The 15,431-nt window shown below is 40.7% G+C and overlaps 1 protein-coding gene across 1 annotated transcript in view; it reads right to left on the bottom strand.

The window, feature by feature from the left end:
- The window catches only part of CNTN5 (contactin 5), a 624,505-nt gene that overhangs the window by 63,336 nt on the left and 545,738 nt on the right, over positions 1-15,431 (bottom strand). The window contains exons 14-15 of the mRNA XM_087721123.1: positions 14,530-14,657; positions 12,830-13,005 (exon numbers count right to left, since the gene is read on the bottom strand). Coding sequence (XP_087577249.1) covers positions 12,830-13,005; positions 14,530-14,657 — 304 coding nt within the window. The remainder of the gene's footprint in view (positions 1-12,829; positions 13,006-14,529; positions 14,658-15,431) is intronic.

The raw sequence follows: 15,431 nt of genomic DNA, 5'->3' as shown, positions 1-15,431 counted from the left end.
GAAAAAAGGCAAGAGCAAAGGAGATCTGCCTTGCATTCTATAGTAGACCTGAAAGCACACAGGGAGAGAAAAGGCAAGAGCAAAGGAGATCTGCCTTGATGTGCTGCACTGGAAAGCTATTTATCATGGTGGGCCGAGGGAGGCATTGCTGGGAACAACGTGTTTGGTTTATGTGTTGTTGTTCATGCTTCCAGCTTGACTTTGCACCTTGGAGACTCTGAACTTCTCTTGCCAAGTGAGCTCTCCTGGATGTATTTTCAGTTTTGCCTGGTAAATTTAAGTTTATTTGGTGGACTTACTTGTTGGAGTAACTTTCTATTGTTTTATGGACTATTAGCCATAGCCTTGTGGGCTTATCTTGGCCTGCTTGTAGCTGGCTTTATTTGGGACAGTTATGAGTCTAAGGGAAGGAAACTCCTGGGGAACATTAATAAACTCTAAAAAACACTTTAAAACACACACACACATGTGTGTGTGAGAGAGAGGGGCAGCACATAAACAAACAAGCAAACAATCGATTCTTGATATTTGGACTAAAAATGCCAGCTGACGATCCGGGGCCGTTGCATGTACCACACATGTACAGAGGTACTGCTATAGGGATAATCCCAAAAACATTTGTGATGACATTTCAAAGTATTATGTTGCCTGATGTTCAACAGTCACTAACATCTTCATTCCATTGTTGTTAACAAATACTTCCCAATCTTTATGCCTCCATTACACCATGTCTCTGCCTCACACAGAGGTTTTACAGGGCAGTGATATCACAGCCATTTGCCGCTGCTTCTAATATTTTGTTAGACCCTTAGGAGAGATTTGAACTTAGGTCTTTGAAATCCACTCAGATGTACATTTTACAGGTCAGTAGTCTGATGTAAGTACTGAAGATAAATAGATGAGTTGTATTCCAGAATAATTCTCATGCTGGGCACTGTATGTAGCTTTACGCTGTGTAGCTACTCATGGTTCATTGATTGTGTTAATATCCAGGCTTCCAGTTTCCCTGCAACAGTAGATTCTTTTACGTGTCTCATTTTACAAGAAGAAATAATAATGAGAAGAGGAGGATGAGAAGTATTAGATAAGGGTTGGAGAATTATTTTTGTATTTCCAAAACTACAGTATTTTCCCTATGACAAATCTTCCAGGGCTATGGGTAATATCCTGAGGAGAAAGTAGGTGGAATCAAATCACTTTTTTCTTCTCTTACCTCACCCAAGATCTGTTTCACAGTAAAAGAACTAAGCTAAAATCCATGAATTCACCAACACTATGCCCAAGAATTAAACAATAAAATGTAATGTATTAACTGATTCCATTGTCTGCATCACACTTAATTCTGTTTTCTAAAAGCCACTGTCTTTACCTTCTGCCCCTCATTTTTCTTGACTAGAGGTAGTCCTTGAATTCTGACTATAATGGAGTCTGCCCATCAAGTCATGAAGGTTATAAAATGGGTTGGTTATGTAACCGAGACAATTGTATGACATTTTTTCATAGTGGTCATTAAGTGAATCACTAAGGTCATTAGGCAAATTCACAGTTTTAAAACCAATGCTGCTGTTGTTAAATAAAACAATGGTATGCTATGAATGTGGTTTTGCTAAAATCCAGAAGTGCTGAGGTTCAGCAAAACTGAGGTAAAATGTGATCACATGACCACAGGATGCTACGAATGACTGTAAATGTGATTGCGTTGACCAGTGCGCAAAGTTTAGTCACATGAGCACAGCAGAGTGGGATGTCTGTCAGAATTTCGAATTTGGACTCTAAGAAGTCCCACTTTTGTACCTTTGAACAGTTGCTAAGCAGTGGTTATAAGTTAAGGACTACCTACCTGTACATTGTTTAATCAATCAATTAACCAACCAATCAATCAGAATAGAGCTAGAAGGGACCTTGGAGGTCTTATAGTCCAACCCCCTGCTCAAGCAGACTCTGTACCATTTCAGATAGATGGCTGTCCTGTCTTTTCTTAAAAACTTCCAGTGATGGCACACCTACAACTTCTTGAGGGAAGATTAATTGTTCTCACTGTTAGGAAGTTTCTCCTTAATTCCAGGTGGCTTCTCTCCTTGATTAGTTTCCGTCCATTGTTTCTTGTCTTGCCTTCTGGTGCTTTGGAAAATAAGTTGACCCCGTCTTCTTTGTGGCAGCTCCTCAAATACTGGAATACTGCTATCATGTCCCACCCTCCCAGTTCTTCTTTTCTCTAGATTAGCCATACCCAATTCCTGCAACCGTTCTTCAAAGAACAGTTTAGAACAGTGGTTCCCAAACTTTTTCAGTCCACCGCCCCCTTGGTTCTACAAACTGATCCTCGGTGTCCCCCACCCGGTGGTGGAATTCAAATTTTTTTCCCTACCGCTTCTGTGGGTGTGGCTTGGTGGGCGGGGCTGTGGGGGTCATGTGACTGGGCTGTTTGCACAACGGAAGGAAGATAGTAACAGTGAAATTCAAAACTGTAACAATTAATTGCACATTTATTCAAAATCCAATTTAAAAACCTTTTTAGTTAATGTTAATTCAACAAAATTGTTGAACATGATGCAGTGATACCAGGTTTTCAAAGTCATTTATCAAGAACCTTAGTAACTTAGTAAACTCAGTAAAATTTAGTAACTACTTCACTGTTCAGTAAATTCTTAATGTGATGGATGCGCTTGATGAAGGGATACCAGTTTCCTAATATCTGGTTTTAAGTCACTTAGCAGGAGTCTTAAATCACCACATTCAGTAATCTGGAGTCGATTTCTTTGCTTGGAGAGAAGTTGGATGACCACACTGAAGCCACGTTCCATCAAATATGATGTTGGAAATGCAACAAGGAACTTCTTAACCACTGTCCATAGTGCAGGATAGTGATCAGAAATTTCTTTCTGTAACCAAAACTCTTGGTACTATTTCTTAAACTTTGGCTTCAGCTCAATGTCATTGTGCAGCTTTATGAGTTGTTCCTCCACTACCCCATCTTCCTCAGTATCTGAAAATGGATTTATCACCCGATCTGGAATTTCCATCAAAAGAAGATCCTGATATCGTTCAGACCAGGGACATGCAGTCACTAGAGGCAGGAGAGGTTCAAGGTTCAAGGTTTATTACACTTGTATGCCGCCCTATTCCCGGAGGGACTCAGGGCGGCTAACAAACCCCAATGATAATTAATTTCAAACCATGCAGAAATGTAAACTCAAACAAGAATTTAGATGTAAACATATAGAGAAATCAACAATAAATGTCACACTAGATACAGATATGGGAGAATACAATGACCTTATTTTCAGGTAGCATCGTGAGAGTGACCAATTCAAATACAGCATAATTGGCTCAGTTTTGCATTAAAATTCTGTTGCATTGCTAGATATTTTTTAAAAAATATTCACTACTGAATTTGTTTCTCGGTTTATCATAAAAGAATGCTGCTTTTAAAAATAGGTAAAAACTGAGTCAGGATAACTCTGTGCTTGTTTGCTTACTTTTAAAAAATGTATAGTGGCAGGTGATAAATTAATCCTAAATTGATCTTGCCATTCTTAAGACTGCTGCGCTGTACTGAATGACAATTGCCTATTGTCCCTTTCAGCATGTAAGAAAAATTTGTTGAGGATTCTATTTTGCTGAACTGCATCTTGATTTATGTAACGGTCACACAATATCATTATAGCACTGAAAGAGTCTTAATGTCTTCAGCTTTATCTACTTTTATTAGTCGCATTCTATGACAGGCTGTCTGGAATTCCTAAAACTTTGCTTTTCCCTCTAGCAATAGAAAATGCACTCAGTGGCCTAAGTGGCCTTTTGGAATTCTAACATTTCTAAAAACTGGTTTAAAGGCCATATTGTAGCTTGACCCAGCATTCAGTTCATTAGATTTCTACAATTCTGCCCACACCCTGTCATTTTCAAACAAAAGGTAGAATAGAATAGCAGAGTTGGAAGGGACCTTGGAGGTCTTCTAGTCCAACCCCCTGCCTAAGCAGGAAACCCTACACCACTTCAGACAAATGGCTATCCAACATCTTCTTAAAGACTTCCAGTGTTGGAGCATTCACTACTTCTGGAGGCAAGCTGTTTCACTGATTAATTGTTCTAACTGTCAGGAAATTTCTCCTCAGTTCTAAATTGCTTCTCTCCTGGATTAGTTTCCATCCATTGCTTCTTGTTCTACACTCAGGTGCTTTGGAGAATAGTTTGACTTCCACTTCTTTGTGGCAACCCCTGAGATATTGGAACACTGCTATCATGTCTCCCCTAGTCCTTTTTTTCATTAAACTAGACATACTTAGTTCCTGCAACCGTTCTTCCTATGTTTAAGCCTCCAGTCCCCTAATCATCTTTGTTGCTCTTCTCTGCACTCTTTCTAGAGTCTCCACATCTTTTTTACATCGTGGTGACCAAAACTGAATGCAGTATTCCAAGTGTGGCCTTACCAAGCATTATAAAGTGGTATTAACACTTCACATGATCTTGATTCTATTCCTCTGTTTATGCAGCCTAGAACTGTGTTGGCTTTTTTGGCAGCTGCTGCACACTGCTGGTTCATATTTAAATGGTTGTCCACTAGGACTCCAAGATCCCTCTCACAGTTACTACTGTTGAGCAAGGTACCACCTATACTGTACCTGTGCATTTTGTCTTTCTTGCCTAAATGTAGAATCTTACTTTCATTCATCTTAAGATCATGTGAAGTATTAGCCCCCCTTTATAAAGACTTAGTAAAACCATACTTAGGCATCTTAACTGGAACTTAATACCTTTTCCTAATTCTTCGTGCCTGACAGAAGGTGTAAAATCATACATGGCATGGAGAAAGTAGTGAGGGGAAAATGTTCTCCTTGTCTCAAAACATTGGGACTGGGGTCACCCAAATTTTATTGAAGCTCATACGAATCAGATTTAGAACAGAAAAAGAAATCGTGTCTTTTCCCAGAGCATCATGGAATTAATTACCACAAGTGTGGCTTTGAATGTCTACGAAAGGAAATGGATATACTGTATATTCATGTAAAATAGGTCTATTAAGGTCCAGCAAACTTGGAGACTTAATGTAGCACCTTCCCCCTCAAATGTCCCCCCTCCAGGTGTAGGGGAACAATGGCCAGCTGGTGGTCATTCTCCAACTCTGACCTATCAGCACCCAAGGTCATTGAGAAGCGTAGAGTTGGATTAAGATGGGATCTTCATCTGTTCTGATCCCCTTCCATATGGTGAGTCATGACGACACAAGATTACCGCTAGACAATTTATTCACAGTAATTAACACACCGACAAGACTTTGGCAGCAACCCAGACTTCCACAGATAAGAAATACACACAAGAGCTTCTCCAGCTTTAGTATAAAAGTTGTGTCCTGCAAAAAGCCTCCTCCCAAAGTCTTTTCTTATATACTCTCTTAGGAAGAGCCTAATCACAACCACCTGGCCCCAATTATCTTTTATATCTCCGTAGTTGCTGTCGGCGCTTATCTGCCGGTCTTTGTCTGGCATCCAGGACCAACTCCCTTAGCTCCTCCCCACTGCTTCAGGGCCTGGCGTCAGGGACAAACTCCCTTTGGCTTTCACTGCTGCTCCATGCCTCAGGCGCCTCCTGGTGGCCCCGTGGAGATCCGGACCCGCGCCACCCTTCGGGCTTTCCGCAAAGCCGTTAAAACCTGGCTGTTCCGGCAGGCCTGAGGCTGATGAGTTCCCAGCCCCACTCGAATTGTTGCGGCTGTTGATGAGTTTTTAATTTGTTTGTCTGTCTTTTCGTTTTTTGTATTTCCCCTTTCCCCTATTTAGTTTGTTAGCCGCCCTGAGTCCCCTCGGGGAATAGGGCGGCATACAAGTTCAATAAAACTAAACTAAACTAAACTAAACCAGCCTCTCTAGTTCCTGCTTGGAATCTGAACCCTGTCCAGGGTCCTCCACATTTTCCAGAGCCAACTCATAGGGTCCCTCGCTATCAGACTCTGTTTGCAGCTCCAACGGCTCCTGCTGGGCCATAACATTCATCTAATTCAGAGAGAGCTGAGGTGGCGCAGTGGTTAGAGTGCAGTACTGCAGGCCACTTCAGCTGACTGCTAACTGCAGTTCAGCGGTTCAAATCTCACCGGCTCAAGGTTGACTCAGCCTTCCATCCTTCCGAGGTGGGTAAAATGAGGACCCGGATTGTTGGGGGCAATATGCTGACTCTGTAAACTGCTTAGAGGGGGCTGAAAGCCCTATGAAGCGGTATATAAGTCGAACTGCTATTGCTATTCAGTAGGACTATTGTCATGTTCTTATGCTCATGCACGCCAGATTATACTTGTCCCCTCCATAATCTTCCTCCATAATTCTACTTTTATTTGTATAAGAAGGGGCTTTTGTTTAGAATGCAAATCTGGAGACTGTGTTCCTTCTCTGACACAGACTGGAGTGGACCTGTGTCCCCCCTCCCCCCGCCACTCTCATAGTTTGAATTCAAACAAGCAAAATCTACTTAGAGACCATGGGGAAAAATTTCAAAGTATTCATTAAAAAAACCCAAAAGCCTTCTAATAATGCAATTCTTCCTTGTGCTCATCAAGACTGACAGATCTGTTGATACTTGCCTAAACCAAATGTGCAAGGGGGGAAGGAAAAGCACAATTTTTTGCCTGTGAGGTTTTAAGATCTCGGGTACTCAGCCAATTCGTCTCTGAAGTTGGACGACATGATGAATTGTATTTCTTTTCAACAAGGTGCCAATTTGGGATTCAAAGTTTGCAACGTTGTCTGCTGCTACAATACTTATTAGCTGTGTAACATGGTGTGTTCAGAAAGATTTATGCTTTTGATATAAAACCATGGATACAGAAAGGGTAAGACCAAATCAGTTGACATTTCTCTTCCCCTCTGAGAATAATTTACATTTAATGTGAGCTTTGTTGTTAAAGCAAATAAAAATATCATATAGACAGTAACTGCCTGGTCTAACTCCCTCAGTATCTGCTCTATCGTGATGCTCTAAGAAAGGATTCACAATAATTGTATCACAATTTATTCCCCAGCAAAGGAAATATGTCTACAACCTAAAAATCTAAACAGCAGAACCAAATTGGATGAATTTCATTTTTGAGAAAAAGAAGCATGGCTACTACATAAGCACCCCACTGAAAGAGTTTACAACAGCTTGACCAACACATGGTTATAATCATTAGTAGTCATGATTGGGGACTTAAGACTTAGTCCAATACTTGGAATTACAATAATGTAAAGCAAAGAGACGCAGTGGCTCAGTGGCTAAGACACTGAGCTTGTCGATCAGAAAGGTTGGTAGTTCGGCGGTTCGAATCCCTAGCGCCGCATAACGGAGTGAGCTACCATTACTTGTTCCAGCTTCTGCCACCCTAGAAGTTCAAAAGCATGTAAAAATGCAAGTAGAGAAATAGGGACCACCTTTGGTGGGAAGGTAACAGAGTTCCATGCGCCTTCGGCATTGAGTCATGCTGGCCACATGACCATAAAGACGTCTTTGGAAAGTGCTGGCTCTTTGGCTTTGAAACGGAGATGAGCACCACCCCCAGAGTCAGGAATGACTAGCACGTATCTGTGAGGGGAACCTTTACATTTACTTATAGCAAACTAAAGCAGCTGAAACTGTTCTTTGTTCAAACTTTCTTAAATCCTGGTTTGGTCAAGTCTTTGGTTATCACATAAACGAACAACTGGTTGGGTTCTTACCTTGCCCAAGACAATAAACTATGATATTCCAACCACAATGATTGGATCACTAAGTCACAAAGAATCAAGCCACATTTGGCACACACAAATTGGTAATTTACTATATTAGGACCATGTCCATAGAAAGAAAATGTAGATACTATAATTTAGAAATGGCTGGATACAGACAACACCATAAACTAAGTTAAGCTGGGCTTGGATAATTAGTATAGATAACTGAATTACCCAATTATTTTTTTCTCAGAAGATAAACATGAACCAGAAGTTAAGGCACACAAAATTTATTTCCTGGCATGTGTGAACACAGATGTTGGATTTTGATTTGTTGGTTAACTGTATGTTGTCTATCTGTCACTGACCTATAAGATGGAAGGGATTTATTTGGCTCATTGCAAATTGACAGTTGTGGTGCATGTTTTTAATTATTTTGAGCTGTTGCTGTTTTCGGTTCTATTTATTGGGTGTTGCCCAGGGTTGCTGCAGCCAGAAGGACAGCAATATAAATTGACGTCACATGAATTGAGACTGGACAACCATTTGTCTGAAATAGTATTGGATTTCCTGCTTGAGCAGAGGGGGTTGGACTACTTTCCAACTCTGTTGTTCTGTTATTCTAAAGTAAGGCAGTCAGGCAGGTAAGTTTAGGGGTCTGAATCAAGCCTATGAGTGCTGAACTCTGGCAAGTGATGAAGAAACTGGTTATTGCTCTTCATAAAAGTCTCAGCCAGAGCAGATATTTGTTTTGTTTTACAAAAGAAAGTGCTTTATTGGAAGGATTCTCAGAGGACCTTTCTCTCTTTGAAGGCATTTTGGATTTCAGTGAGTCTCCAGCATCATTGCTGAGCCACGGTGGCGCAGTGGTTAGAATGCAGTACTGCAGGCTATTTCTGCTGACTGCCGGCTGCCTACAATTTGGCAGTTGAAATCTCACCAGGCTCAAGGTTGACTCAGCCTTCCATCCTTCCGAGGTGGGTAAAATGGGGACCCAAATTGTTGGGGGCAAGAGGCTGACTGTAAACTGCTTAGAGAGGTCTGTAAAGCATTGTGTAGCGGTATATAAGTCTAAGTGCTATTGCTATTGCACTTTAAAGCACTAGTTCTCAACTGGAAGATGGGTGGACTTCAACTCCCAGAATTCCCCAGCCAGGATGCTTCTGAATTTCTCTGTTTTAAAGGCAAAGGACTCTAAGGATAGCAGACACTTTTGGCTCATGCAGAATAGTTGTAAAAGTTCTGCATTTTACGTACTGTTCTGTTCAGTCTGATGAAGGATATTTTTCCCTTAAATTTTGTTTAAAAGAAGAAGGCAATTTAATTGACATTCTTGTGGAAGGAGCAGAGGTGTCGCAGGGTGAGGGGGGGAATCAAGAAAATCAAGGTGGTAGTCATGATTGTATGATCAAAACAGGAATGCATTTATGAGCAACTTGAATGCAATATTCCATATTTTTTGGTGTATAAGATGCATCTTTTCCCCTTAAAAAAGAGGCTGAAAATCTCGGTGCGTGTTATACACTGAATACAGCATTGTTTTTGCCTCTTGAAACCCCCACCCCCTTCACCAAAATGGCTGTGCATAGCTTGTAGAAGGCTTTCAGAGTGCTCCTGAGGGCTGGGAAGGGCAGAACTGGGCCTTTTCTTGCTCAATTCCCCCTCCCAGCCCCCAGGAGCACTCTATAAGCTTCCTAATACCCTTTTTTGGATAAAAAAATGGACCTGTTTTTGTGAAAAATGGGCTGCTTTCTGGTCGTTTTTGTCCCCCCCCCCCAGGAACACTCTACAAGCCTCCTAAGAGCTATTGATGCCCCCCCTTTTTTTTGAAAAAAAAACAAACCACAGGGTCATTTTCATGAAAAACGGCCCGTTTTTGGGAGGTTTGCAGAGTGCAAAAACTTTTTTTCAGTTTGCCTCTTCAAAACCTTGGTGTGTCTTATACTCTGGTGCATCTTATACTCTGAAAAATAGGGGTATGTCAAAAGGAGGAGGTTCTTGGATCACATGGCTACTGGTGCTGGAATGCATCTCACACTTATTGGATTAATTGGTGCTAAAGAGTGAATGACTCATTTTGGAGAAACTCTTTTTGGATTTTTCTCAGAGGGTAAATAGTAAACAGCTTGAATTGATGGAAAATTATGTGACAGAAAAAAACAATATCAGCACAGCATCCTTTATCATCTCCAACAACCCCCTCAAATAGAGTTGGAAGGGACCTTGGCGGTCTTCTACTCCAACCCTCTGCTCAATGAGGAGACATTTTATCTTTCTGGACAAATGGCTGTCCAAGCTCTTCTTAAAAACCCTCCAGTGATGGAGCACTCGCAACTTCTGAAGGCAAGATATTCCACTGATTAGTGGTGCTCACTGTCAAAATACTTCACTTTAGTTCCAGGTCGTGTCTCTCCTTGATAGGTTTCCATCTGTTACTTCTTGTTCTGCCTTCAGGTGCTTTAGAGAATAGGTCAGGTGTCAGCAATGCGCAGCTCTGGAGCTGCATGTGGCTCTTTCATCTCTCTGCTGTGGCTCCCTATCGCCAGTCGGCACCACAATATTGAGAGGAGCTTCTGGTTGGATGGGGGGAAAGCAGGGCATGCCAGGGGGAGACTCTATGGTAAGGGGCGGGTTTTCCAGTCAGCTCCACAATTGATAGTGCTTTCGGTTAGGACAGGTAGAAGAAAAAGGACGCCGCGCTTGGAGGAGACTCTATGGTGGGGAAACAGGACTTCTGGTTGGCTCCGGGGGGGGGGGCTTCTGGTTAGGAGTCCTACTAGGACCTTTGTGGCTCTTTGAGTGTTTAAGGTTGTGACTCCTGGAATAGGTTGTTCCCTTCTTGTCTGGGACAGCCCCTCAAGTACTGGAAGGGTCATGGTCAGGAGAAACTGGGAAGACATTCTCAAACTTCCTGAGAAAAAAATAGGAAATCCTTGTTTGCTGTTCTGACAAATACTATAGCTTGGCAGGTTTTAGTTTGAACACTCATGTGGATGATATCAAATGCTGGTCCCCCCTTCCCTCACTCTATTGCACAATGCTCTGCTTTAAAACATGGTTGGGGATTCATAACCAGAATCTATAAATTAGCATAAGAAGTTTTTATTCAAATCAGCACCTTATTAGTCTTTTGTTTGTTTCCTTAGGGAGTTTCCTTTCCTTTACATATCTTACATGGCTCTGTGTTAATATTTAACTCAAATTTACATTTAGAATGGAATCAATTTTAGGCTAGTAAAAACCAATCATATCCCTAGCTCCTTTAGGAATTCTTGCTACATTGTCTCTGGTGATTAGATTTTGCAAGTGCCCATTATCTGTGCAACAAAAGGCAGTTTAAGTTAATTTTGGGGATGCTGTAGGTTTTTAAGCACTGCTGTTCTTTTGTCATCTTCATTATCCAAGATTCTGAGTTTTGAATAGAGATTCAACACATTTCAGTCTGTATTTAAAGTCTCGTCCTGTATGCATTCTCCTTCATCACGGAACATCCTCACAGAGGGATATAAATTGGAAAGTTTAAGGACCCCAAAGACCCAAGATATTAACTATATATATTTACACTCTCCGCATTACACTCTCCAACATTAAAGGTTCCCCTCACATATATGTGCTAGTTGTTCCCGACTCTAGGGGGCGGTGCTCATCTCCGTTTCAAAGCCGAAGAGCCAGCACTGTCCAAAGAGTCTCCATGGTCATGTGGCCAGCATGACTAAACGCCAAAGGTGCATGGAGCGCTGTTACCTTCCCACCAAAGGTGGTTCCTATTTTTCTACTTGCATTTTTACATGCTTTTGAACTGCTAGGTTGGCAAAAGCTGGGACAAATAACGGGAGCTCACTCTGTTATGCAGTGCTAGGGATTTGAACCGCCAAACTGCCAGCCTTTTTGATAGACAAGCTCAGCGTCTTAGCCACTGAGCCACCATGTCCCTTCTCCAACATTAAAGCTGTTGAATTCTCAGAAAGAAAAAAATAAATCTTCAATAATAGATCATTAGGGTGGCTGGAATATCTGTCACAAAGCAATGCTTGTTAAATCTGAATTTGCATTATTGGTGTCAATTGTTGCCATATATTATGGGTGTTAATTTATGTGAAATGGTCAGAATAAATGAGATAACATGGGTTTTCTCTGTTAATCTGTCCAGATACAGATTGTGTCTGTTGTATCATAATCATAAATTTACTAACTAGGATTTTTAGGAGTTTTCACTTTTACTGGCATATTTTTCACTTTCTTCAGAACTTCAGAGATTTCTCAAGGCCATAACCCATTCTAGCATGTATTGCACGTGGAAAGCATATTATTTTCCTCAACAAAATTACATCAATAATAATTTTTAAAAACCATGCAGTATCTTTCTCCAGTTCCAGTGGTGATCAGAATATTTTTGGAATATTTGAATAACCAGGTTACAGGACCAGGTGACTTTGGGCTGGTCACTCTATCGCAACCCAAATCACCAGAATGACCCCAAAATTCCAGGATTTCCAGTGAGTAATCAGGAATTGTAGAATTAAAGATCCAATCAGTGGTGGGTTGCAGGCGGTACGCCCTGGTACAGGCGTACTGGATCCTGCCCGGAGCACCGGGTACCATTCCGGTATGGTGCTCTGGGAGGCCTGCCCACCCACGCTACTTACCGTGTTTTAAAGCTGTTGGTGCTTCCGCACACGTGCATAGCATGTACAGCACCCGTGCGATGCTCCGCTGAGCAGCTGGAACATCACGGAGGCTTGCAGAAGCGCCATTTAATACTACAACACATGCACGCACCACTGGATCCAATGTATCCATTACCAATCTGCAACCCACCACTGATCCAATGTATCTAAGGCCTAAACTCATGGATATTTTAACAATAGCAAAATGATTGGATTCACTGCAATTTCTTTTTGGCTACAAATATCCTATACTTCAATTAACTGAATTAAATGAGATGCTAAATTCAGTAAGTGGATCCTTCCTTCCTTCCTTCCTTCCTTCCTTCCTTCCTTCCTTCCTTCCTTCCTTCCTTCCTTCCTTCCTTCCTTCCTTTCTTCTTATTGTAATTCTGTCATAACTGTAAATTTGCAGTGAAACCAAGATTTGTCCAGCACATTTCATTCCATTAAACTTGTCAAAGAAAATGGATTTTAACTGATGCTCACCGCCCTGATGCTTTCAAAATGTCCACCTTCTTTTTCAAAATCGATAGGCTGCCCATTCAGACTCCAGTGAAAGATGACGTCTAAGGTTGGGTCATGGAAAGCTTTGCAGCTGAGGACAATGCTTTCTCCCACCGTCAGCTCAGTTCTCTTGGGGGACAAGTCTATCCTGGTAGGCTCTAGGAGACAAAACAAATCAATGACATCAACTGGGAAATATCCCCGTATTTCTTGTTTTTACTGCTTGGGCTTGCACTGATTGACAGAAAAGTCAGGAAGATGTAGATTGTGATCGTTTGGGTTGTACAAGAATTTCTCATTTTGTTTGCCCTTTTCACAGTCATTATAAAAGCGTAGAGGGGACAAAGATCACTCAAACAAATCCAAGTGCCTTCAGCCGTAATTGTAATTTTGAGACATTTCCCCCCTCCCCAAACACACACCTTCCCTCCTTCTTTTATCAATTTTCTCAGCCCAATGCTTTGTGTCTGTGGTTGAGAAAAGGAAAATTAGGCACAATTTTGGTTTGTAGGAGGTTTAGAATGCAGGGCTTTTAATTCTGGAGTGTTGTCTGTTCCTCTGATATTTTTTAAATGCTTTATGGGTTCCCTTTGTGTTTTTAAATTAATCTTTAAGATGCAATGATTTTATTCTTATTAGTCGTTCCTTTGTGACCATTCTTTGGAAGATGAAGATGGGCAGGAGAGAGAGAGTGTGTTATGTGTTGGATTACAACTTCCACTTGCTTCCAATAAGCAGAAATAATAGATATATTATGGTCTAACATATCTGCACACTTCCGGATTTTGAAAGGTTGCATAATATAATTATTACAGAACAATTTCTGTATTCCAATGAGCAGAAATAATAAATATATTATGGTCAAACATAACTGCACACTTCTGGATTTTGAAAGGTTGCATAATATAATTATTACAGAGCAATACTACAAGCCAAAAATGGTTTTCATACCTAGTACCCACTAAATATGTTGGATCAACAAACTCATAGCAGAGTATGGCTGCTATTTTGGATGTAAGGATTTGGTATGAACATGTTCTAGTCCAATTCCAAGGAGACTGTAGTTACCCAAGGTTAGAAGAGAAATCTTGAATCCAAGTGGTCCAAGGGCTTCACTATCCTCTCCCCACCATCCCTAACTACAGTGGGAGGAAGAAAAGGGGAGAAGGAGAAGGAGGAGGAGGAGGAGGAGGAGAACGAGAAGAAGAACGAGAAGAAGAAGAACGAGAAGAAGAAGAAGAAGAAGAAGAAGAAGAAGAAGAAGAAGAAGAAGAAGAAGAAGAAGAAGAAGAAGAAGAATCTCAATATTCTTACTTCTGTTCTACTAGGAATATAGTTAGAATACAGTATTGGAATACCTGCATGTTGCTTTTATGTATTTATTTATATCCCTCCTGATCATTTTTACAAATTGTTCAAGGTGTCAAAGATACTCAACATACCTTCCTCCTCTTATTTTCCCAACAACAACAACTATAAGGTTGTTCAAAAAAGTGACTGGCTCAAATTTACCTAGCTAGCTTTCATGGATAACATGAAACTAGAACTCACGAATTTTCCACATTTTAGCCTGGTGCCTTAAACTGCTAGACCAAACTGACTTTTGTTGGAGTTTTGTTGGTGTACTCTGCTTTACCTGGTGCAAACCTTTGCAGATCAATCATTTTCCAGTTATATCTCACCTTTCACAAATACTGAAGCTGTAATTTCTGCTGAACCAAATATATTTTCTCCTCGGCATATGTATTTCCCCTCATCAGATTTGGAGGCATTCAGAATTTGCAGGCTTCCATCTGGAAGAACAGTTACCCTGAAAATTATATAAAAAAAGGTTTTATCTGGAGTTGCATATTATATTATCTCAAATGAAGGTAATTTCTCTAGTGTCATTTCTTTTTAAGTTCCGTAAGTTGAATTGTGAAGTCTGGCCATGTTTCTTAAGTATGAAGAAAAGGAATTGCATTTTCCAGGCTTTCAAATAAGGTTAAAATAAACTTTTCTGATTTAAGGAGCCAGATTCCTCAACCAGCAGACAAATAAATCCCTTTATTAAAAATGTACTCATAATGCGCTTGTTTTAGCAAACAGTCAAGCATAATGAGTTTTTAAAATGACATCCCTCTTTCACTGACTCTGTAACTTTATCATCCAACGATCTTTCAATATTAAGCACCAGCTGTTCAAGTGAAATGTGAGAGTGACCTTAAAATCAAATGTAACAAAAACATGGTTAAAAAAAGAAGAAGCAGATGGGTAAGGAAGAGAAAATTAATTGTGTATAGTCCAAAGATGATTTATAGTATACTCTATGGCAGGGCAGCAGGAAGATGGAAATGAATTTTGGCTACAAACGGATATTATTTCCCTGTATTATAGTTGCATAGCATATTGCCAAAATGAAGTTGAAGGGTGGAATTAAACTTCATGAGAACAGTGATGCTACTTCTGAAAATGGAAGCCACATAGGGTATCACCTCTCATATCATACTAATGTATATATATATATATTTTCCCCTGACATCATGATGCAGGTTGTGAGCCGAGGTGGCGCAGTGGTTAAATGCAGCACTGCAGGCTACTTCAG

This window comes from Thamnophis sirtalis, unplaced genomic scaffold (genome assembly GCF_051295495.1).
Source record: "Thamnophis sirtalis isolate CommonGarterSnake01/CBP01778 unplaced genomic scaffold, rThaSir2_p1.2 scaffold_8, whole genome shotgun sequence".
Lineage (NCBI taxonomy): Eukaryota > Metazoa > Chordata > Lepidosauria > Squamata > Natricidae > Thamnophis > Thamnophis sirtalis.
Note: the sequence above shows the minus strand (reverse complement) of the source record. Positions and strands in the feature narration are given on the sequence as shown.